Below are 25,864 nucleotides of genomic sequence, written 5' to 3'. Positions count from 1 at the left end.
GGGAAGCCCCTTCCACCACATAGGGAGCTAGCTGCCTTCTACTGAGTCAGGCTGTTAGCTCAGGTGCAGCTAGCTCAGAATTGTCAGTGGCTTTTCAGGGTTCAGGCAGGCCTTTCCCATCCCTCTTTGGAGGTGCCAGGGTTTGAACCTTCTGCATGCAATGCAGATGTCCTGCCACATGGAGACTGCCTAGGGCCAGGTCAGATGGTTTTTTATCTCTCTCCCATTTTTGACTGCTCTGGTCAGCAGCTACCCTGCAAGGGCTCTGGCAGAGGCCTTTCCCGTCATCTGCTGCCTGCTGATCCTTTTCACTGCAGGTGCCATTGGTCCATTTCACAGAATCGTAGAGTTGGTAGGGACCACAAGGGTCATCTAGTCCAACCCCCTGCAATGCAGGACTCTTATGCCCAGCATGGGGCTTGAACCCATGACCCTTAGATTAAGAGTTTCATGCTATACCAACTAAGCTATCCCTCGGCTAAGTGTTGCATATTCTCAATTGACAGAAGCTCTCCACAGATTGGAGCAGAGAGGTCTTTCCCATCACCTCCCATCCGACCCTTTTAACTGGAGATGCTGGGTTTTGAGCCTGGGGCCCTCTGCGTGAAAAGCATGTGCTCTCTCTCCCACTGAGCTGTAGTCCATTTCCAACCTTGAGAAAATCCCTGGCTCTCATTTATTTCCCTTTTTCATATTTTGGAAGATACAGGAAACGAAGCTTCTGTAATAGCTTCCTCGGGTCACAAATCCGACCCCTGGCGCAATAGAGAGCTCAACGGGCAACTGTATGAAGGAAAATACTCCTCTTGTGAAAACCAGCATCGCTTGAACTGCTTCCCTGGTGTTACCGTAGAGCGGGGTTTCCCAAACTTGGGTCTCTGACTGTTGTTTTTTTTTGGACTACGATTCCCATCATCCCTGATCTCTGGTCCTGCTAGCTACAGATGATGGGAGTTGTAGTTCAGAAACAGCTGGAGATCCAAGTTTGGGAAACCCTAACCTCGAGAGACACCTTTGCCCAACCTTCACCAAGCTGGCTTGGTGTTTTATGGGGATCATAAGGACATTAGATGGAGACATGCCAGTCAGAACAAAAGCCGATCAGTCCAGCATTTTGTTCTCGCGTTGGTTACCTTTGATGCCTATGGGGTCCTGAATGGGCCCCTGAAGGACCAGGTGCACAGCCTGGGAGTCATTTTGGACTCACAGCTGTCCATGGAGGCACAGGTTAATTCTGTATCCAGGGCAGCTGACTACCAGCTCCATCTAGTATGCAGGCTGAGACATACCTCCCCGCCGACTGTCTCACCAGAGTGGTGCATGCTCTAGTTATCTCCCATTTGGACTACTGCAATGCGCTCTATGTGGGGCTACCTTTGAAGGTGACCCGGAAACTACAACTAATCCAGAATGCGGCAGCTAGACTGGTGACTGGGAGCGGCTGCTGAGACCACACAACACCGGTCTTGAAAGACTACATTGGCTCCTAGTATGTTTCCGAGCACAATTCGGAGTGTTGGTGCTGACCTTTAAAGCCCTAAACGGCCTCGATCCAGTATACCTGAAGGAGCGTCTCCACCCCCATCGTTCTGCCCGGACACTGAGGTCCAGTGCTGAGCGTCTTCTGGTGGTTCCCTCACTATGAGAAGCCAAGTTATAGGGGACCAGGCAGAGGGCCTTCTCGGTAGTGGCACCCACCCTGTGGAACACCCTCTCACCAGATGTCAAAGAGAACAACAACTACCAGACTTTTAGAAGACATCTGAAGGCAGCCCTGTTTAGGGAAACTTTTAATGTTTAATAGATTATTGCATTTTAATGTTCTGTTGGAAGCTGCCCAAAGTGGCTGGGGAACCTCAGCCAGATGGGCGGGGTATAAATAATATATTATTATTATTATTATTATTATTATTACTATGAGAAGCTCACATGTCGTACATGAGGGCTCACAGGATGCCTCCCAACTGGTACTTGGGAGGCATCCTGCCATCAGTGAGTTGCCGCCTGAGAGATGGAGATATCCCCAGTTCCTAGATTTGTGCTTTGGGGCATTGGGGTTTTCTAATTAGCAACAGTTCAGCAGTGGAGGTGTGTTGCAGATTAGGTCATAATCTTTGCCTTTACAACTGGAGGGGAGGGGGACCCTACTAAAACTTCTACAATGCAGAAAAGAATATACCCACACCCTCACTTTCCCACCCATGTTCTAAACTCCGGCCAGCATTTTAGAAGACTGACTGCAGTGGCTAGAACTATGTGCCTTATTGCTGCTCTTGACCTTTTGGAGAAAGGAAGAGGGATTTGAGGAAGCCTTTATTCCTTCTCTGCCCGTTACATAAGGAGCCAATTCCTGTACTTGTGTTTTCTTTGTAGAGCTTGTTTTTTTTGTGTGTGTGTGGCTCTTGACAGGCTACAAGTCTTTGGACTGAATGGGTTTTTAGTTTTTGGAACAGAGTTCGCCTGTGCTCTTTCCTGTTACCAGCGATGCTTTTAACTTGAGGTGGTAGGATTTGAACCGGCAACCTCGCGTGTGCTCTGCCCCTGCACTGCAGCCCCTTTTGTTGCTGTTGTGGGTTCGAAGGAGGACCAGACAGATCAGAGTGGGTACTTCCTCATCCCAAGAGAGCCACATTCCTTTCTGGGTAACCTTCCAGTGTGGCCACAAGGAGGGTGCATTGCAGGGTTAGTGGGGGGATGTGGCTGGGGAGAGTTCCCCAGGTCAGATTGAGAGGTCTGGAGGGCCACATTTGTTGTTTTCCCCCATTTATATTTAAAATTTCAAAAAAAAATTACATGCACTTTCCAATACATGATATATATTTTTCCTTTTGTTTTGTCATCTCCCCATCCCATTTTCCGTGGTATTTTTTTTAATTTCCCCTACTTGCTGCATCCTGTCTTCTCTCTCTTACACCATAGCCATCATACAATAATCTCTAATTCATTCTGTTGCTCATAGTTCAAATCCTGCTTGCAAAAATTCCTCTTGCTATCATATTTCTTTAAATAGTCCAAGAAAGCCTTCCATTCTTCGACAAAACGCAAGCATCATTAGGTTCTCTTATTTGAGCTGTTAGCTATGCTGATTCCACATAGTCCTTCACTTTACGTATCCAGTCTTCTTTGGTGGGAACGTCTTCTTTCCATTTTTGTGCATAAAGAATCCTAGCTGCTGTCGTTACATAAACAGCTTCATCATCTTTTCTGGAACTTCGGCCCCTATATTCCCCATGGAGGGCCACCTTTGAGATGATGCTCCCGCGGTCCCTCACCCATAAAACAGATGATGGGCCTGCCAAGGAACAAGTAAACCGAAATAAGAACGTTGGAAGCAGTTTACTCAAGAAGGCGAATCACCAGCCATTTGCATCTTTTTCTGTGTCCACTTGTCTATAGATGCATGTGAGGTGTCTCCCTTTTGGAAAACTTGGATTTTTTTGTGTCGTCGGGAGACATACTCCAGGACATAATAGCTCGAAACTGTGAGCGATACCCATGTTCTGATATATCTTACTTTATCTCACTGCATCCATTCAACCAGTTTACCTGTGTTCTGCCTCCTTCCCAAAATCCACCTATTGGGTGATGGCGCACAACTTGCCATGGAAACATTTTTCGCCACTCACATTCTGGCACACAAAATAACATAGCAACTGGAGACAGCAGCTTGGCAACGGGCAGCGTCTGCTGGAAGGTGGAGAAAGAGAAAAGTGGAAATTGAAGAGGGGGGTTGAGCTTGAAACCCCAGTTCTATTTGACCTACAGTGGGGCTGAGGCTAGGGTTATAAGCATCTGCTGCGTATTACTGTATACATTGTTCTAAATCTAGAGTCTAGATTTAAAACAAAGTGTGCAACAATGCAAAGGATGCTTATTGCTCTAGCTGCAACCTCATCGTAGGTCAAATGAAACGGAGGGTTTGAGATACATTCTGGAGAGAGCCATGGGTAGGAAATGGCAAGAGGACCTTTACAATCTCTGAAATCCTCATAACTAAGCATTCACATCATACCAGTGAAAACATGGGTAGTGGTGGGAGAAAGTGGGAAGCTATCCAGAAAGTTCCCAAAGATATACCGCTCAGATATACTGTAGCAATCATGTACAGTACTTAAATCAGCCTTGCAAATAAGCCTACAAAAGTTACTAGCCTGCACAGATGTTTACCAGCCTGCTATGGAGAAGGCGGGCAGAGGAGTTTTGGGAAGCTCTGCTCTCCTTGCAGTGGCCTGCTTCATTTCTGTACTGGGGGCAGAGAAGGAGCAGACCACTGCAGCCGTTCTTCCTTGTTACAAGTTTTCCAATAGTACATAGAGCAAAATATTTAATATGGATTATTTTGTTGCCTTCTGTAGCAAACGACATCTGAAGGCAGCCCTGTTTAGGGAAGTTTTTAATATTTAATGCTGTATTGTTTTGGTATTCGATTGGGAGCCACCCAGAGTGGCTGGGGAGACTCAGCCAGATGGGCGGGTTACAAATAAATAAATAAATAAATAAATAAATAAATAAATAATAAATTATTATTATTATTAACAACATAGGGTGTTGAAACAGAAACTGGGAAAGGAAAGGAAACATTTACTAAGAATTCAAAGTTATATGGATCCATCTGTCATGGAAGCTTTAGTCAAGGTTCCTGCGTTGCAGGGGGTGGGACTAGATGATCCTCAGGGTCCCTTCCAACTCTAAAATTATGGTCTTATAACATCAAAGTGAACCTATTTATTTATTTATTAAATTTATATTCTGCCCTTTATCCGAGGGAACCACAGGACTGTTTACTACAGCATAAAAACACAAAAATACATAAAATGCATAACAACAAACAAAACTATACCCTCCCAACAGTTTAAGAAGCCATAGGTTGTCTCATTAGCCAAAGGCCTGGGAGAAGAGGAACGTTTCTGCCTGGCAACTAAATACAGTGGTCCCTCGACTTACAAACTTAATCCGTTCCGAATGCACATTTGTAGGTTGAAAAGTTCGGAAGTCGAAACGCGGCTTCCCATAGGGAAAAAAAATTGCAAGTCAAAAAAACCCGCATGTAAAGCTGCCAACGGTTTCCGTTCGGATGTAGAAAAATTCGTAAGTGTGCAGCCATTTGTCCCGTTCGTAAGTCGAAACCTACAGATGTTGAGTAATTCGTAAGTCAAGGGACCACTGTATTTGTAACGAAGGTGCCAGGCTAGTCTCCCTGGGGAGATCATTCCACAAACGGGGAACCACCGCAGAAGAGGCTCATTTAGCTCAATTTATCTGCTCCAATATATAAGAACATATGAATCATAATCCTTCAAGAAATCTAAAATATATTTAAAATTAAAATGGTAAAGGGTTACAGTTAGTTCCACATAAATAAGTAATTCTGCAGGCTGGTCTTTTTCAGTTGAATTCATTTATCATACAATTAGTGAACGGCTGCCAAACAGCTTCAGAATCCTCAGGAGCAGCTTTGCCTCTTTGTACATTTAAAATGTTGTGTCCATTTTTCGGGTTCCACTATAAATAAAAGCTTTTTTTTGTACCATGCATCTGAAGTCAGACTGTGTGCATCCTTCTGAGGTCTGGGTCATAACCGAATGCTCAACAATTGTCATGATTTTTCCTTATTGCTTTCCGAAATATCAAACTTGGATTTTTGCAGAAATGTGAAATTTGTTTACAAAGAACCTAATATGAACCCTGCTGGATCAGGCCCATTCTGGGTGTCCCACGAACAGGGCCTGAGTAAAACATCATTCTCCCCACTTGTGAATTCCCAGCAATTCAGAGAAATGTTGCCTATGGCAATGGAGGTAGGAACATAGCTACGGAGAGGGCAGGAAGAGCAGAGAAAACTAAGCTTGGTGTGTCGATGTGCAGGCAATCTTTGGAATGTGAGTTAAACATTAGCAGACCGGGGGAGTAAAGCTAGAACTTGAGGAACATTGGCAGTAGCTGATGTAGTGGGGAAAGGGTTTACAAGGAGCTCAGATCCTGAAAAAGGCTCCCAGATACCATTTTCTAGTCTCTGAGCTCTTGCGATAAGCTGCATATCCTTTGGGGAAAAACTTCTCCACAATAATGAGGACTAGAAACCTGGTGTGTTTACAAAGCAGAAGCTCTCTGCCTTGATACGACTGTACAGTATATGCCAACAGGCTTTATGGTAAAAGGGGATGGTGGATCAGGCCTTCCAGATTTCTACTAAATCCTGGCCGGCCTGGGCTGTTTATCCTGCAGTTGTCCAAGCTGCAACGGCGTCAGCAAGTATGAGTGCTGGAACTGGGTCCCCGTAGACGTGGTCAGAGGGCAAGTCACAGGCTACTGAAATGTACTCTTAAGAGAGAAGGAAACTCCAGCCCTGGTTCCTGATTCTATAGCAGCAGATGCTCAGATGATTACACCCACATCAGCCCCGTTTCACTTCTTATGAAATGCTAACAGCTTTAGCTTTCCTGCTGAGAGGAGGAGAGGAATTAGTGTTACTTTTCCCCCCAGCCAGTCATCCACAAAGAATCCTGCTGCTATGAGTTCTGTTCACATTTTCCTCCCCGACACGTAAGGGATGCTTCAGGCGATACCATTTTCTTAATGCAGAAGTTGCTTCTTTGTGGTGGCGTTCTTTTGGGGCTGGTCCAGGGGGGCTCCACCAGATCCTTGCCCTTTCCCCCATGTTTTCTTCTTAAACTGGATTTTATTTTCATTTTGGTTTGCCTCGCTCGCTGGCCACTTGCAGCGCGTGAGAGACCTCTGGCCCCTCACAGTCTTCACGAGCTCAGAGATAGAAATGTGCATATGAATTAGCCCATGCAAATTTGTGCCATGTGTCTGTGAAATACCTAGCAACATCCCTGCTTCTGTGTAGGAAGTCTGATGAAAGCTGTGAGCAGATCATTGAATCTTTTGTCTCTTTTTTTTTTGGTGGGGCGGGGGCGGGGGGGGGGGGAGAAGACATATATGCATGCTGGACTAGATGAATCCCAAACCGGAATTAAGATTGCTGGAAGAAATATCAACAACCTCAGATATGCAGATGACACAACCTTGATGGCAGAAAGCGAGGAGGAATTAAAGAACCTTTTAATGAAGGTGAAAGAGGAGAGCGCAAAATATGGTCTGAAGCTCAACATCAAAAAAACCAAGATCATGGCCACTGGTCCCATCACCTCCTGGCAAATAGAAGGGGAAGAAATGGAGGCAGTGAGAGATTTTACTTTCTTGGGCTCCTTGATCACTGCAGATGGTGACAGCAGTCACGAAATTAAAAGACGCCTGCTTCTTGGGAGAAAAGCAATGACAAACCTAGACAGCATCTTAAAAAGCAGAGACATCACCTTGCCGACAAAGGTCCGTATAGTTAAAGCTATGGTTTTCCCAGTAGTGATGTATGGAAGTGAGAGCTGGACCATAAAGAAGGCTGATCGCCGAAGAATTGATGCTTTTGAATTCTGGTGCTGGAGGAGACTCTTGAGAGTCCCATGGACTGCAAGAAGATCAAACCTATCCATTCTTAAGGAAATCAGCCCTGAGTGCACCCTGGAAGGACAGATCATGAAGCTGAGGCTCCAATACTTTGGCCACCTCATGAGAAGAGAAGAATCCTTGGAAAAGACCCTGATGTTGGGAAAGATTGAGGGCACTAGGAGAAGGGGACGACAGAGGACAAGATGGTTGGACAGTGTTCTCGAAGCTACGAACATGAGTTTGACCAAACTGCGGGAGGCAGTGCAAGACAGGAGTGCCTGGCGTGCTATGGTCCATGGGGTCACGAAGAGTCGGACACGACTAAACAACATGCTCTTCAGCATGTGCAGAGAAGATCCATCCATGTGCAAGCATCATGTGTGTTGCTTCCTAATTTCCTTACAGAAAACTGCTGTTCGCTTAGAGGAGCAATCTTAAGATATAGGGCAGGCACCCCCCCCAACCTGCGGCCCTCCAGATGTTTTGGCTTACAACTCCCATGATCCCTAGCTAACAGGATCAGTGGTCAGGGATGATGGGAATTGTAGTCCAAAACATCTGGAGGGCCGAAGGTTGGGGATGCCTGATATATAGGGTATCAGAGAGGGAAGTCCAGTTAAATCCTATCCATTAGATTTCTCTTCCCCAGCTTTTGATGCCTTGGTCTATGATTCACTCTGGCTGGGGATCATCAGAGTTTTAGGCAATATGCTAAGAGCATAAGAATAGCCTGCTGATTTGGCCAGTGGTCCATCTTAGCCCAGCATCCTGTTCTCACAGCGGCCAGGCAGATGCCTATAGGAAAACCTGCAAACAGGACCCAAACTCCAACAGCATTCACTTCGCCCCGTGGAATGTCAGCGACTGACATTCAGAAGCATTACTTCCTCTGCCTTTGATCCCAGACATGTACTGGGTCCCGACCCACCAGTTGAAAACTATATAGGGCAGCCTTTTTCAGTCTTGGGTCCCCAGGTGTTGCTGGACTACAACTCCCATCATCCCTAGCTAGCCGGTCCAATGGTTTGGGATGATGGGAGTTGTAGCCCGACAATATCTGGGGAACCAAGGCTGACAAAGGCTGACCTATAGGGTAACAGCACATAGAATCATAGAATTGTAGCATTTATTTGTATATAATTGTAGAGTTGGAAGGGATTCCCAAGGGTCATCTAGTCCAACCCTCTGCAATGCAGGAATCTTTTTGCTCAATGTTGGACATGAACACACAACTCTGAGGTTAAGAGTCTCATGCTCTATCAATAGAACTATCAGAGGATTTGACTCAATCTGCATAGAAGAGCTGGAAAGTTGGCTGTTCTTAGGACAGGGGCAGAATGGTTAGTGCTGTGTGTGTGTGTGTGTGTGTGTGTGCTTGTCCACCTGTGTTATGCTGGGCTTCTTGCCCATTCATCCTTGCAGAAGCCTTAGTTCTGGCAAGCAAAAGGAACATGCAGGGAGCTGTTTTGATTCCAAGCAGAGCTCAGAAAAGTGGAAGTGAGCTTGGAGTTCAGATCACGGAGAAATCCATTTTAGTTTCTAGTCTGATTACAAAGATAATATTTTGTTAAAGTGTGTTAGCGGTTTCTGTTGATAGGTTAGAAACTAGAAAGGCGGCTGTATAAGATTTTCAGTGAATTGGGGTGGATCTTTGCTGTTCTTGCCCCTCCTGTTTGTTGCCAAACCAGAAAAAAAATTATTGGGTGTGTGAGAGATCATGCAAAGCTGCTTGGTTTTCATGATTTATCAGGCATGGCACAGAATTCTCATTGCCTGTGCACAGAGTTTAAATCCCTGGTAATTGATGATCTTGTATAGCAACTCTGAAACCTTTGTTCTAACCCTGCGTTATTCCCCAGCAAGAACTGTGAGTACAGTGTCTCCTAAGCTCTTCAGTCTCGTTCAGCAAGCCTGGCTCATTTCCATTAGTATCCCAAGTGCCTCTTGCTCACTCGCATCTCCTGCTTTTAAATTAAATAGACCCTTTTTATTCCCCACTCTCCCAGCATGTTCTTCTGGATGAACAAATGATTTAGCGTCGCCTATTTAGTTTCCTGTTGCCTCACACGGGGCAACAGGAGCATTTTGGGACCCAGGTGGTGCTGTGGGTTAAACCACTGAGCCTAGGGCTTGCTGATCAGAAGGTCAGCGGTTCGAATCCCTGTGACGGGGTGAGCTCCCGTTGCTCGGTCCCAGCTCCTGCCAACATAGCAGTTCAAAAGCACGTCAAAATGCAAGTAGATAAATAGGAACCACTACAGCGGGAAGGTAAACGGCATTTCCATGTGCTGCTCTGGTTTGCCAGAAGCGGCTTTGTCATGCTGGCTACATGACCTGGAAGCTATACGCCGGCTCCATCGGCCAATAATGCGAGATGAGCGCGCAACCCCAGAGTCGGTCACGACTGGACCTAATGGTCAGGGGTCCCTTTACCTTTATTTAGTTTCAGAAGCTATAAACTAGTCTGCCATATCCTTGGGTCCCCAGATGATGTTAGACCAGGGTTCAGCAACCTTTTTCAGCCGTGGGCCAGTCCACCGTCCCTCAGACCATGCGGTGAGCCGGACTATATTTTGAAGGGGAAAAAATGAACAAATTCCTATGCCCCACAAATAAGCCAGAGATGCATTTTGAATAAAAGCACACATTCTACTCATGTAAAAACACCAGGCAGGCCCCACAAATAACCCAGAGATGCATTTTAAATAAAAGGACACATTCTATTCATGTAAAAACACGCTGATTCCCGGACCGTCCGTGGGCTGGATTGAGAAGGCGATTGGGCCGCATCCGGCCCACGGGCCTGAGGTTGCCTACCCCTGTGTTAGACTGAAAGTCCGTCATATCTGACCATTGGACTTGCTGGCCGAGGATGATGGGGATTGTAGTCCCAACAACATCTAGGGATCTAAGACTGAGAGAGGCCCGTTCTGAACTGTACTTGTGGGGCTTGGTGGGATTAGCATCTCTGTTACATGCAAGCTTAAAAGGGTGCTAAAAGCCAGCATGGTTAAATAAAACATGGTGGATAAAGTGTGAGTCCCGAATCAGGCGGAACCAGCTTCAGATCCCTACATAGCTATAAAACAAAGCTTGCGTGAACGTCCATTTTCAATTTTTCTCAGCCTCTCCTACCGAACAGAGGTGCTGTGACAACAAAATGAGAGAGCCTCGCAAGTGTGTCACCCTGAGCTGCTGGGTGGAAGTGTAAGGTAGAATGTAATAAAGCGGGCATAGGCAAACTCGGCCCTCCAGATGTTTTGGGACTGCAACTCCCATCATCCCTGACCACTGGTCCTGTTAGCTAGGGATGATGGGAGTTGTAGTCCCCAAACACCTGGAGGGCCTATGAGTTTGCCTATGCCTGTAATAAAGGAATAAATGAAATGAAACAACAGTGGTGTTGTTTAAAAGAGCTGAGAACTGCATCCAACGAACTGCAGGATGCTAAACAGCGGAAGCTTAAACCAGCTGGATTTGTAAATTAGAGAGGCCTCCTGCAAATGGTCTCCCTTGGAGTGTTCAGCACACGCCTTGCAAAGTCTTTGAGATCTGTCTAGTAACGGTTAAGGAGGACCAGCCTCGGTTTTGAACTTGGGGTTGCGCTGCAAACTTGGAACTCCACTGAAAGATCTCCCAGGTGCAAATTTCTCCCCAGCCTGACTTGGCAGCTGATGCTGCAGAAGCTGCGGGTGCCTGCTAGATACTTGCAGACGGCCTGCTAGGAACAACATTCATTTTAGTCTCTCTTCTTTGTTTTCCTGCCCTCCTTACACAAGCTAAGTAAGGCTAAGGCATTTGTGGAGTCCTCTTTACCTGAGTTTGGGGGAACTTCAGAGGCTAGAGGCAGAGTTCCTAAACTTGTGGGCCCTCCAGATGTTTTGTTGGACTTCAGCTCCCATCATCCTCAGCCAGTTTAGCCAATGGCCATGGATGATGGGCGTTGTAGTACCAATCTCTCAGGATGCAAAGTCAAGAAAGGCTGGTCAAGAGAGAGGGCTGACTTTCTCCATTCTGTGCTGTTTTCTTATGGCAGGGAACTTTCTACGTGGCAAAGGGTTTAAAAATGGCGTCCGCCCCCTGGGGCCCGAAGTGGTAGAGGCCATTCTATCGCCTATTCCTGTTGCATGTCTAGACTGGACCTTAGATTAGAAGTGGGGAACCTGTGGCTATGTTGCTAGACTGTAACTCCCCTTGTCCCTGCCTCTTGGCCCCATTGGCGGGGGCTGAGGGGAGTTGAATTCCAACAACATGTCCCTCACCCCAGCCTTAAATACAGACCCACTTCCCTCTGTTGCCTCCTAAGTCGCTTTGGGTTGCCCTGGGCAATATAAAGCAACAAATTTAATAACTAATAGGTAAAGATAAAGGTACCCCTGACCGTTAGGTCCAGTTGCGGACGACTCTGGTGTTGAGGCGCTCATCTCGCTTTACTGGCTGAGGGAGCCGGCGTACAGCTTTTGAGTCATGTGGCCGACATGACAAAGCCGCTTCTGGCAAACCAGAGCAGTGCACGGAAACACCATTTACCTTCCCACCATTTACCTTCCCACCTATTTATCTACTTGCACTTTGACGTGCTTTCGAACTGCTGGGTTGGCAGGAGCAGGGACAAAGCAACGGGAGCTCATCCCATCATGGGGATTTGAACCGCTGACCTTCCGATCAGCAAGCCCTAGGCTCAGTGGTTTAGACCACAGCGCCACCCTCGGCCTTTAATAAGAGTTTGGATTTGATATCCCGCTTTATCACTACCCGAAGGAGTCTCAAAGCAGCTAACATTCTCCTTTCCCTTCCTCCCCCACAACAAACACTCTGTGAGGTGGGTGGGGCTGAGAGACTTCAGAGAAGTGTGACTAGCCCAAGGTCACCCAGCAGCTGCATATGGAGGAGCGGAGACTCAAACCCGGTCCCCCAGATTACGAGTCTACGGCTCTTAACCACTACACCACACTGGCTCTCAAATAACTACTGTAATAGTTTCATCTAAATGCTTCTTTGTATTAATGCAAACCTTGGGATTTCCCCAAGCCAGCTGATGACTCCATCTTGGGTGTGTATGGTGTTATTTTGGCTGCCCAAGTGTCAGCACTCACAGCCTGAACATCGGACATTGAGAGGATGGTGATGCTCAGAGGCTGTGTACCTCTGAGGACCTTTAATGTTTCTTTACTCTGCAGCGTGTTGGGGAATTTAGTGTCCCTGTTAAACTGTGCAGACTTAGTTTTGTTCCCCAGTACTAGGACAGGCATGTCCCCGAACAACTTAGTTCAGAGGTAGAGAATAGGGCTGGGTGATACCTGGTTTTCAGCATCGTGATATATCACCAACTAAAAATCGTGATATACCAATATATCACAATGTCTGAAATAAGGATGGAACTGTGTAGAGGCGAACAGCAGAGCTGGGCGAGATCTGGTTTTCAACATCGCGATATATCACCAGCTAAACATTGCGATAGACTGATATATCTCAGTGTCTGAAATAAGGATGGAGCTATGTGGAGGCATCGGGTGGTGTCACAGTTTCCCCCACATTGTGATTTTTGCAAAACACACACACAAACCTCGTGATTTGCAATATATTGCCAGGTCAAAATGTATGAAACCAATCTCACAATATGGACCACAAACGGGTTTTGGATGATATATTGATATACTGTATAGCGCAGCCCTAGTAAGGAACTTGGGGCCAACCAGAGGTGGTTGGACTATCATGTCAGGCATTTAGGGGGGGTTTATGGACAGTTTCCTGGCCTGGTTCCTACTGTACCCGAACCCCTCAATTCGCCCAGCGGTTTGTGGTGTTCTGCTGTGCTTCACAAGCAGTATTAAGGGCCTTTTCCGGTCAGAGGCCTTTAACTGATTAAGGCTTGGTAGTGGCTTGGACATAGCTAATTGACACAGCCCCTCCGCATCCCAACGCCACTGTGAGGTGGCTTATTCTCAGGGAGGGCTAGGCCTCTTTTGCGTTGTCCTGTGTGGTGTTGTGAGGTGGTGTCCTCGGTTGCTATGCCTTTGCCTGCCCCGCTGACCCCCCTCCTAGGCACGCGAGGCTGCTAGTAGTTGTCTGGGTCTCCTCACGTGGCACTCGTCCCCTGACAAACGGAACAGCTGTGGGGCCGCTCCGTTGAAGCAAGGGGCTGGAATGTCCCGTGGCAGGTGTGAGAGAGGGGCCAATTCCCCTAAGGCTGCGGGGTGCGGCCTTGTGCCAGCCTGCCTCCTCGCTGCTGTCCTGCTTTATCCAAATCTCCCCTTTTCTCAACCTGTGCAACCTGTTGTCATGTTTTGGCATGTTGGGAACTACCAAACCTTTCCCCTAATGGCGCATGGCACGCTTGTGCGGACTGACAGATGGATCGGAAAGAAATGTTCACAAGCAGAGGGCGTTAAAACGGCTGCTGGTTAGTAAGCATGCTTTAGGAGTCAGAGGAGTCAGACTGTTTGCCCATGCAGTTCAGTATTGCCTGCACTGACTGGCAGCGGCTCTCCAGGGGTTTCAGACAAGGGTGCTCTCCCACCCCTACCTGGTGAGGCCAGGGATCGAACCTGGGACTTCTCCCACACTAACATATGAGCTCTGAGCCAGGATCCTATGTATGACAGCTTTAATGCAAAGGGGTCAAATCTCTTACGCACAATTTCTCTTCCCTCTTGAGCATTTTGTTTGCACCTCTTCCTTTGATGTCCTCTCACTCAATAGCGGGGGCATCAGCAGTGGAACTTAATGCTGAGACGTGTGGGTGGTTTTTTCTTTCTCTCTGGGGCTCACCCAGTCACAGCGGCACCCTCTAAAGCTGCATCAAATGGCATCTGATCTAAAGCAGCTGCCCTGCGGAGGGTGCCAGGAAGCGCCCGGCACTCCATGTTGCTGGTGCAACTTTTGAAGTCTCTTAACTCTCATGCCCTGGTTCATATGCGTGCGCCATCTAAACTCTGTTGAGGCCCCAAGGTGCACCTGAGAGTCATTGTGTGGTGTAAGAGCCATTTAAAAGTTTCACAGCGGTTACATGGGTAAGCGCTCCTCATCAGCTTCCGTTCAAGGGTTGCGGTGCTTAAAGCATCCCTTAGTTAAATTTGATTGGCAGGTCTGTTTTACCGCCAGTCCTGTTCCCAGCCAGCATCATTAGCTTTCCACGTGGTTCCACCTTTTACAGGCAAGTGAGTGTCCCGACTTGCTGCTCCCTCCCCACGATTCAATTCCCTCAGTTCCACATTCTCATCTCAGTCCTTCCACTCAGGCCAATCCCGCCAGGATGCTTCCACAATCTAATTCAGCCTTTCCCAAACTTGGGCCACCAGCTATTTTGGACTACAATTCCCATCATCCCTAGCTCACAGGACCAGTGGTCAGGGATGATGGGAACTGTAGTCCAAAAACAGCTGGAGACTCAAGTTTGGGAAACCCTGGATCTGTTGTAAGGCGATTTCATGCATCCCACATTATGACCCGCAGCGTTCATGCAGCTTGTACTTGTATTTGGCATTTTTGATGTGCATTTTATAAAACGATGATGTTTCTCTATTAAACCTCTGTGCATAAAATGGGCTCATTTTTATTTATTTATTCATTACATTTATATCCTTCCTTTTTCTCCATTGTTTTTAAGGCAGCGCAGAGTTCTCCATCCATTTAATTTTTTTTATTATGATTGTTAATTTATTAATTGCCTTCTTTTACACAGTTGTCTCAAGGCTATGTACAAAGAAAACCCTGGGGGTGAGTGGGAGGAAACCCAATAGTTAAGTACGATCGGTTCATTTAAAACCAAAACAATATAAAATGGACACTTGGGGGGTGGGTGGGCAGAAGGGTCAAGGGACATGATAGAGGTGCTTTGGTGCAGAGAAAACAGAGAAAGAGATTTTTCTCCCTCGCTTATTGTACCAGAATCTGGGGCCACCCAACAAAACTGGACAGGTAAAAGAAGATACTCCTTCACAGAGTACATGTGAAATTCCCTCCCACAAGATATAGTGATGACCCTCCAACCCTGGATGCCTTTAAAAGGGGTTTGAGGAAAAGAAGCTACTCTTTGAGTGTGAAAGGAGAATGGGAGAAGAAACGACAAGAGATGGGTAGAAATATACATGGGGTGAGAAGGGGGAAAATACAGAGGGAAAACACTTGCCCACTCAGAGCCTCCAGATCAAAAAACTTTTGGACAACTTCCTGGAGAAGGCTGTTGGATATCTTATAGCAGGCATAGGCAAACTCGGCCCTCCAGATGTTTTGAGACTACAACTCCCATCATCCCTGACCACTTGTCCTGTTAGCTAGGGATGATGGGAGTTGTAGTCCCAAAACATCTGGAGGGCCGAGTTTGCCTATCGCCATGATGGCTGTGCTCTGCCTCCACAGTTGGAGGCAGTAATGCCTCTGGCTACCGGTTGCTGGAAACCACAGGAGAGGAGAATGCTGTTGTGCTCTTGCCCTGTTTGTGGGTTTCTCACAGGCATCTGGTGAGAACAGGATGCTGGACAAGGTGGGTGACTGGCCTGATCCAGCAGGATCATCTTATGTTCTATTCACTCACCCTTTTTTGCAGTCACTTGCACACACCCAACTTAACCCAGATTTTCTGTTTCTGCTATGTGCATGGTTTTTTTTTAGTTCCATGGAAAAGGTAGATCTGGATTAAATGGGGAAATAATATGAGACTGAATTTTGAGCATAACAACAAGCAGCCACTTCTCAAAACTTCCTTCCATGAGCGGCAGTGAGTCCACAATAAGGTGCCATTTGAACATGCTCACAGTTGTTTTTTGAAGACCGCCCCCCCCACCCTTTCTCCCCAGTGTCCCAGCCTGCCTGCCTCATCCAGAAACGTTAAAGTAAAAAAGTGAGAGGAGTTTGCACAAAAGCAGGTTTTCAGCCAAACACCACCGTAGCCAACTGACTTTGAATACAGTGCTTATGCACATTGCATTTTTATACTACCTTTTCTCCAAGGCGCTCTGGGTGATATACAGGATTGCCTTCCCCCCTCCTTCATTTAATCCCTGGAACAACCCTATAGTAAGCTGAGAGGCAGTGACTGGTCACCCAGTGAGCTTCATGGCCAAGTAGGGATTCAAACCCTTGTTTCCTAGGTCCTAGTCTGATGCTCTAAACCCCTACACCACAGAGGTAAGATATTTGTTGTATTTTGTACAAACGAGCAAGGTTTTCAGAGTTAATTAGTTAAAAGGCCCTTTCGAGTAAAGCAGAAACAAATGTCCTCGTTTGCACCAAAATGCTAAGGTTAGCGTGGACAAGCAACTGTGCAATCTTCTAGAGAGGAGATTGCAGCTCCCCTGCTCTTCCCCAGCCATTCTGCTGCAGTGTTGGGGGCACAGAACCAAGTCCGTGGTTTAGCTCTCTCCCCAAATCACTGCCTGTGATTTACAGCTTGAGGTCTGTGTGGGAGAGCATCTTAATTCTATGTTGCCTACCCATACAACCTTTAGCGTGCAAAGGAAGCGCACCATCCCGTTAAGAGTCTCACGAAAGTCTTTTTTCAAACACCGGAATCCCTGACTTAATTGTGTGTGTACATGTTTTCTGTTTGCCGTGGAAATGCTCTGCAAACAGCTGTACTGGCCCTAACACCAGTCATGTAGCTGCCTTGCACCCTGGGGGAAGAAATGCGTTCAGCACCCGCTCTTAACTGTGCAATGTGTCCAGTAGCCCTTTAGTCATTATGCACAATGGATGGTTATCTTATTACCTCTGTAGCTCAGGGGCAGAGCATCAGAGACAAGAAGGTCCCTTGATTAATCTCCCAGCATCTCCAGTCAGGCTGGGAGACGTTCTTGTCTACACTGACTGGCAGCTGCTTTCCAGGAACTCAGACAATATTGAGCTAGGTGGACAACTGTCCTGACTCTGTGCAAGGAAGTTTCCAATATTCCTATGTTTTGCCAGGAGGGGTGGCTGGGGAAGGCTGCAGATTTGCCTGAACTGGTGAGGCCAGTGATCTGCTGTGATGGGTTATAGCAACTTTGCACATACTAGGTTGTCAAGAGGATGCTCCAGACATCATGTAAACATACCCATGGACAAGCATTAAAATAAAGCCTCTTCCAGCCTTGCAAATAAGCCTATAGAAAATAAATAAAGTAAGTCAGTAAGTTAGTTGTCTTGCACTCATTTGTTAGTAATATCTGTTCTTGAAAGTGAGTGACAGAGGGCAGACATACCTTCATATCCCATCAATCTTCTGTCTAGGAAACCCATGTGGTCCCCATCCGGGCACAGACCAGATCCAGACCTGCTTAGCTTGAGCAAAGTGGTAGCTTAATGTACCCTCAGACCATAACCACCATGTTTGTAAGCTTCCCTATCCTGTTGGTTGGAGATGGGCCTGCCTGCATCGCCTGTGGCCCTCCAGATGTTGTTAGGGCTACAACCCCTGTCATCTCTGACCATTGGCCACAGTGGCTGGGGCTGGTGGGAGCTTGAGTCCCACAGCATCTGGGGAACCATAGGTGCCCCACTGCTGCAGCTCATACCAAGTCGGTCATGGCATCATCTGCCAAACCCATATGAGAGGGCAGTCTTTGCATGATTGGCAGGTGACTCAGAGACCCATTGGCTTCCCAGCCAATGGGTTTTAAAGCTAGTGGTTAAGAGTGTTGGAGTAAGACCAGCGAAAACTGAGTTCAAATCCCTACTCGGTCTTGAAGCACACTTTGTAAGCTTGGGCCAGTGGCTCTTCCGGGCATAGCCTACCTCACAGGTTTGTTGTGAAGATAGAAAGGGGGGGGGGAATAGCCATTGTACAGAGCCCTGAGTTCTTGGAGGAAGGGTGGGCTTAAAAATATTGTAAATGAAACCATAGTTATTTGAAGAACTGATGCCGTGGGGTTGTTGCTCCCCCCCTAGATTTTGTAGATTTGATCTGTGAGAAATTCAGGCCACTTGTTCATGTAGCCCCCACTTCACCCCCCCAAATAAGCACAAACAGTGTTAAGTGTAGTTACAGGTAGGTAGCCGTGTTGGTCTGAGTCAAAACAAAATAAAAAAATTCCTTCAGTAGCACCTTAAAGACCAACTAAGTTTTTATTTTGGTATGAGCTTTCGTGTGCATGCACACGAAAGCTCATACCAAAATAAAAACTTAGTTGGTCTTTAAGGTGCTACTGAAAGTGTTAAGTGTGTTTGTGCAGAATAGCGACCTGCTCCTTCCTGCCCTTTCTCCATGGCAGGCAATTGCCCTCCCTCTTGTGGTGGGTGGCATTTTTGGGTGGGTGGGTGGGTTGAGTAACAGCTCTCCCTTCTCTTAGTGGAAAGGAGGTTGCAGCTGAGATAATGGAAAGTTAATTTGCCGGGCTATGTACCATTATCACATGCTCATCCTAATTCCATCTACACAGATCTCGGTGCCAGGACTGGAGAGGAATTGGGGGCAGGCGTCTGCTGGGCAGCCCTCCTCCCCACCTCTTCTCTCCCCTTCTCCCCCCCCTCCTCTTCCACACTCCCTCCATGCAGCAAGGAAGGGTGATCTGGATTGGCTGCCTCTCTCCAAAATGGGCTGCCTTTCCTTTTTTAGATGTTAGTCGAGCTGTGAATTCCTTGATTTTGGCAGAGTGTCAGGTCAGGAGCCTGGAGCAGCACATGGGAGCGCCAGACCTGCCAATCTGCATGGGGTGGGCAGAGCACGGACATCACACGAAACCCATTAACCCTTTCCCAGGCATGGAAGGGGCGGGCATGCCTGACCCACAGGGACCAAGAGCAGATCACTCCCAAGTTTCCACCATTCCAATTAAGCAGTCTTTAAAGGTCAAGAACTTTATATACGTATTTCTCTCTCTCTCTCTCTCTCCCTCTCTCTCTCTCTCTCTCTCTCTCTCTCTCTCTCTCTCTCTCTCTCTCAAATTAAAAAGAAACTCAGTTCCCGGCATTCTGTCACATTTTAGCATGACCAAGAATCCAAGCCGGAATGTGGACGCAAGAAGGCTAAGATTGTCAATGGCTAGAGTCTCCCAGGCAGTAGCAAGATCTCACGTACCACCGAATGTTTGCCGTTTGCTCAGGCGTGGAACAGTGAGATGCAGTGATTCTCCCTACACGCTGCTGCTGCTATTCCGCTGGTACGGGAGTCAAATGGATTTTACTTTGGCCAAGCATGTTTTCTTGGGAGTAGGAGCACCGTTTTTGTGGCATAAGACGGCAACATGCTTCAAAAGACGAAAAACCAGCCGACGAGCATCTGCAGCCATGTAAATACCCCTTGGCTGGCTGCCCTCCGAATATAATATGTTCTTTAAAATAAAAGGAAAGAGAGGGGTGCTTCGAGGGACGAGCCCAGGTGCTGACACTGGGCCTGTTTGCTGCTTTATCCATTGTGTGTTACCTTCTGGGTGGCTATTTGGGGTTTCCTTGTTCTGTGAGGCCCAGGACTTCAGCCGTGAGAGACAGCTCTCGTTGTACCACTGATATTTTTCTTTCGCAAGAACCAGAGTTGAGCGTTAACATGGGTGAGCCCCCACAAGTTTAGTTCCACTTTAAAATAGTGGTAGAGCATCTGTTTTGTTTACAGAAGTTCCCAGGTACAATCCTTTAGCATCATGGGAACTTCTCCCATCTGAAACTCTAGAGAGCAAGTGCCAGTCAGTCCTGAGTTAGATGGACCAGTCGTCTGACTCACTTTTCCTACGTTCCTATGTAAGAACCAGGATTTGGCCTAGTGCCCGGAACCATGTTGTGTTTTGAGCCTGGCAGTGTTCCTGGCGCTTTGACAGGAAAGGCCCGGCTCCTAGCGGTAGGTAAATGTGTATCGCCACCAGACATGTCCGTCTCCCTGCCGTGAGGAGCTTACAATTGCAGGTGGGTGGGGAGTTTAACACGGAGTGGGGACACAACAGGAAAAGAATGGAAGTGCAAACAGGGAAATGATATTTTGTGGTTTCTCTTGCATGTGCTTATGCATGCTTCCAGGATTTGAAGGGAGTAAGAAAGGTGGCATGCTGGCTGCTCTGGGAGGCAATTTCAAGCATCTGGGGCGGCAGGGGAGAATGAATGGAGTCCTCTCAGGTGTTAAGAGGCTGGAGGAGCGAAATTCAGAGGCAGCAGGGTATCGGGAATTGTAAAGAGGGGTCAACTCTGCAGAGGGCTGACAAACTTGGGTTGGAAGCAGATACTGTTGGGGGTTGAAGAGGGAGAAGCATATACTGTAATCAGAACTGTGAGGGATTTTGGCAGCAGATGAGTGCTAGACTGATGCAACAGGGCCAAGGCGAGAGGACGGCAGACCAGCGTGGAGAAGGGCTGCAGTCGTCTCAACGAGAGATGGCCAGGGCATGGACCAGACCTTTTGCCAAGGGGAAGGAGAGGAAGGGCTGCTTTTTTGCGGTGCTGTGATGGGAGAAGCGGCACAACGGTGGCTGCAGGTCAAATGCGGGGAGCAAAAGAATAGGTTTGTGACGAAGATAAAGAAAGGCCTTTTCAACAGGATGGCTGATAACATTACCAATGAACAGGCTTATGCAGAGAGGAGGGCTTGGATAGAAAAATGAGAAGTTTGATCTCATTTATGTCTCAGTGGATCCAATTTTTGGACTTTGTGCTGGGGTGTGTGTGTCTGTCTGTCTGTCTGTCTGTCTGTGTCTGTGTGTCAGAGAGAGAGAGAAAGAGATTAATCACTTAGCAGAAGTACTCAACTGGCCTCTTCCTTGGCTGCAGATTTTCTGGCTCATGTCGCATATCTAAACAAACACCCCACATCCTTCCCTCCTTCCTTCCAGCAGCCCAAAGGTGGCTCCACGTAAATTAGAACAGAGCTGAATGTTTTGACGAAAACATTCAGCCCCGGGGACTGTTCTCTGCCACGTATGGCACTGGCTGGAGCATCAGGGTTCACAGGGAGGTTGGCTGCGGCATTTCTGCTTTTTTTCTTTCTGGCATTGTGCCTGTTCTGAACGTGAGTTGCCCTTCTCTTGCAGGACTCGATGAAGCCTGCATTCACCGTCACCAACCTGCCAGGGACGACGTCAACCATCCAGACGGCGCCCACCACTTCCACCTCCATGCAGGTCAGCAGCGGCCCCTCGTTCCCCATCACCAACTACCTATCGCCAGTCTCTGCCAGTGTCAGCCCCAACACGGTAACCAGTGCCAACGGGACGGTGCTGAAAACCACTGGAACCAGTGCAGTAGCCTCCGGAGGGCTAATGCAGATACCCACCGGCTTCACCCTCATGTCAGGTCAGTTTCCCTCTTGCCAAGTGAGGCACTTTTACGCTTCTTCCCTGCGCGGGTGTGAGCCCAAGCCTCAACCTCCCTCTTTTGCTCCGGAGAGGCTGGAATAGGAATGCTGCTGCTGTGCTCTCTCTAATGTGACTGGTTCAGAAGGGAGATTGTGGCTTTGAAGCTTAGCTGCAAGGTGAATCCTGGAAGCCTGTGAAATTCCGTGGCTGCAAATTCGACACCCCGTGGCTCCTGCTGGGAAGAGGAGAGCTTCCCGAGGACCTCTGCCACCACTGTTCCCCTTTTTGTGTGTGTGGCACACCTGGTTGTGAGAATTGTAGGGTTCGGAGCTGGGATGTGGAGCCTTCCCTCTTCTTCCTCCCAACAAGGGCCTGTGATAACAGATAATAATAACCGGGAGGAAACTCAGCCTAAGCTAAAAATAACAAATAATTATAATAATAATTTTAAAAAGCGAGCAGGCCCCTGATTTTTTTTTAAAAAAGGCTTTATTTTTTTCTCCCTCCTTCCGGCAGGTGCTCCACTCCCTCCCGGGACCCCTACCATTCCTCTCACTCAGTTGCAGCCGCATTCCCTTGCCCTCTGCAGCCAGCAGGGCCAGGTGGCCGCTGCAGCCACACCTGGACAGGTGCAGCAGGCACAGCAGACAGTCTTCCGATTTCCAGCCTCCGCCGGAGGGCAGTTTGTCTCCCTTTCAGGTCAGCAGCGCTCACTTCTCCCCTTGCTTGTGGGAGGTGGGTGGAGGGTGCACGCTTTCAGGGAAGCCTCTCCTCCCGCGCAGGGACAAACTCCCTCGCCTCAAAAAATATAGGCCCAGCGGGAGCAGGCTGAAGGCTCGTCTAGTCCAGCACCTGGTTTTCCAGATATGCCGGTGGGAAGCCCACCCGAAAGCAGGATTATGAAGGCAACGAGCATGGGCAGAAGCAATTTCTGGTGCCCAGACATGCGGACACGGGCAGCCTGGCACTGGAAGTTGCTTCTACGCATGTCCAGACATGCGTAGAAGCGACTTCCGGTGCCGCGCCACCGCTGATCCCTTATTTTCCCTTATTTTCTTATCCGGAAGTTGACACCTATGATGGAGGGGAGGGGCTTCTGGCTCCGCTGACCTTGGCTGTGATTGGTTTAATGGAAAATGGTGAATACTTACCTGTGGCAGTTGCTGTGATGTAAAGTAGCATCTTAACTGGAAGTTCGGACCCTGCAAATTGTCTGGGGGAAGATGGGGAGTCGGGAGGCCGCCTTGCGGGAATCGCACTGGAACTCATTTGGATCTCCTTGGGGCCGGTGCAGCTGTAGGAATAATAAACAGCACTTCAGTCTTGATGCAACAAGCCGTTAGCAGTAAAACTGTTGTAATGCTCTCAAGCTGGCCAGCTCTTGTCTTATCCTTACAAAAGGGCTTGGGTTCCATAAAAGCCTAAAATCATATGCTGGAATTCTGCTGCAGAACATCCAACTTTCCTCGAGCAAGTTTGCCGGGTTAGTGGTGAGGAGTACGCATATATGTGGTGGGGGAAGCTTTAAGGACGTATTAAAGGGACCTTTCAGATCACTTTGCATAAACAATATGCTGAGCAGTGTATTGTGGGTGGCATGCATCTTCCCGATGTTTAGTCGGAATCTCCTTTCTCATAACTTGAAGCCACTGGTTCAAATCCTACCCTCCGAAGCAGGAGAAAACAAGCTTGCTCCATCTTCCATTTGACAGCCCTTGAGATTTGAAGATGGCTATCATATCTACTCTCAGTCTCCTCTTTTCCAGGCTAAACACATGCTCCTCATAAGGCTTGCTTGGGACAATTCCAACTAAAGTGTTCCATCAATGCAAGGATTTCTGCTTCCACAACAGAACTCCTCCCCACCCCACCATGAGCAGCCAGCACCCTACCCAAATTGCGCTAGAGGGTTGGGTGAATCCCCAGAATCATAGAATTGTAAGGGACACCTGAGGGTCATCTAGTCCAACCCCAACCTCTGCTTAAAAACCCTCTAAGGAAGGAGAGTCCACAAACTCCTGAGGTTCCACTGCTGAATAGCTTTTACTGTCAGAAAGTTCCTCCTGATGTTTAGTTGGAATCGGTTTCTTGTAGCTTGAAGCCAAGAGCATATGGGGCGGGGGGGGGAGTGATGTGGGCCTGAGAGGTGGGGGAAGTTCTGTAGCACATGCAGACATCTTTGTGCTGATGGAACAAGTTACTAAGCATCACATTGGATAAAACCCTCTGTGTGTGTGTGTGTGTGTTTAATAGCTCACTAAAGCAGCTGGGATTTTAGGAAACATTTAGAAATCTCTGGTGATATTTAGCATAAGGATCGAGGCACCTCTTTTTACCTGAGCATCCCAGGAACCCGCGACAGCCCTGACTGCAACTGCAGACAGGTGGAAGAGTTATTATCTGAGCTGTTGTGCATATCTGCTGTCCTCCCTGTTAGTTGAGAAAGGTCTGTCCTCGTCAGTGATATTTTTCTATAAAAATAGGTGCTGGAGCTCACCACGATCGCCTCCATTGTTCTTTAATAATGGCACCCACCAGAGAGGTGCTGGAAATGAGTTCCTGCCAGTTCCTGCTACAAAAACAAACAGACCCTGGTCTTTGTTATGTGGGTGTTTTCAATCTGTATGGCTGTTTTAAAATGCATGAAAGTAATGGCCGAGCACTGATTGATTTCCCTCTCTGTGTGCCTTTTTGAGGAGGAATGCACCCTAACAATAACACGCATGCACTGCTAGTGATTTGGGGAAGGTGGTGTTTAGTCCTTGACTGTCCATACTCATGGAGGATCGGGCTATCAGCGAGTCATGGCGGATGTCAAGGCTGAGAACATTCCTGCATTGCAGTGGGTTGGACTAGATGACCCATGGTGTCCCTTCCATGAGAGAGAGAGAGGGCTATTGCATTCATGTCATCCTTATGGGCTTCCCATAGGCATGTGGCTGGCCGCTGAGAGAACAGAATGCTAGACCAGATAGATAGACCTTTGGTTTCATCCAGCGAGGGCTTTTCTAATGTTCTTACCAAGCGTGAGAACTGGGAGGCTGGCAGGATGGGGTAGGTTTCCTTCCTTTCCTTTTGCTGAGTCTTGGGTATGGGAATGCTGATTTGTGGTTGGTGTCCGGGTTTCCTTGCCACTGGTTTGGCTGGTGGTCTTCAGTAGTCCCACCATTAAAAAGGTAAAGGGACCCCTGACCATTAGGTCCAGTCATGACCGACTCTGGGGTTGCGGCGCTCATCTCGCATTATTGGCCGAGGGAGCCGGCATACAGCTTCCAGGTCATGTGGCCAACATGACAAAGCCGCTTCTGGCGAACCAGAGCAGCACACGGAAACACCGTTTACCTTCCCGTTGTAGCGGTACCTATTTATCTACTTGCACTTTGACGTGCTTTCGAACTGCTGGGTTGGCAGGAGATGGGACCGAGCAATGGGAGCTCACCCTGTCGCAGGGATTCGAACCGCCGACCTTCTGATCGGCAAGCCCTAGGCTCAGTGGTTTAACTCACAGTGCCACCCGCATCCCAGTCCCACCATTAGAGGCCCGTTAAAGAGGAAGGTCCGTAGCTCAGTGACAAAGAGCATCTGCTTTGCATGCAGAAGGTCCCGGGTTCAATCCTCGGCATCTCTGGGTAGGGCTGGTAACGTCCTCCCGTTTGAAGAGCTGCTGCCTGCCTGTGTGGACAATACTGAACTAAAAGAATTACTATTAAAAGATTATTATTTGTTAAATTGTTATCCTCTGTTAAATGTGTATACCGCCTTTCATCAAAAGAGCAGAGGGTGGTCCTACAGAATAAAATACAAGATAAAACATAATTAAACCAAGACGAAAAAACCTCCTTCTTACAGATACGTTTAAAAGGCTGTAGGATATTAATCAGCCAAAGGCTGACAATGGACATAAGGCAGGTTGGCTTTTGCCTGTCAGAGTCTGGGTGCCCTGTTGCTTATTTTGGAATCTTCACTGCTAGTTGGGACTAGCAATCTCAGTTTGCCCATGATTTGTATTTGCTTCTATCTTGCCTTTCTCAGATGTATTTATCTATCTTACTATTTCTGTAGAGATCTGGGCACCGCAGGCCCCCGGGCGGCTGTGCCGGGACCCCACTCAACTGCTCCAGTGGCAAAAGCCTTGGAAGAGGCAGAAGGGGGTAGTGGTAGGAGAGGGGAAGAGAGCGAGCCCCAGAGGACAGGGAAGGACATTCGCCAGGAGCCAGCGGGGA

General features: G+C 47.9%; 1 protein-coding gene across 2 annotated transcripts in view; it reads left to right on the top strand.

Annotated features, from left to right (window-relative positions):
- The window catches only part of SRF (serum response factor), a 68,572-nt gene that overhangs the window by 25,496 nt on the left and 17,212 nt on the right, over window positions 1-25,864 (top strand). The window contains exons 3-4 of one of the 2 annotated variants that reach the window (XM_035111160.3): window positions 21,378-21,639; window positions 22,158-22,340. In XM_035111160.3, the coding sequence (XP_034967051.3) occupies window positions 21,378-21,639; window positions 22,158-22,340 (445 nt within the window). The remainder of the gene's footprint in view (window positions 1-21,377; window positions 21,640-22,157; window positions 22,341-25,864) is intronic. The other variant, XM_035111159.3, reaches the window with a different exon arrangement.

Source organism: Zootoca vivipara, chromosome 3, assembly GCF_965207765.1.
Source record: "Zootoca vivipara chromosome 3, rZooViv2.hap1.1, whole genome shotgun sequence".
Classification (NCBI taxonomy): domain Eukaryota; kingdom Metazoa; phylum Chordata; class Lepidosauria; order Squamata; family Lacertidae; genus Zootoca; species Zootoca vivipara.
This window is presented reverse-complemented; position numbering and strand designations above follow the sequence as displayed.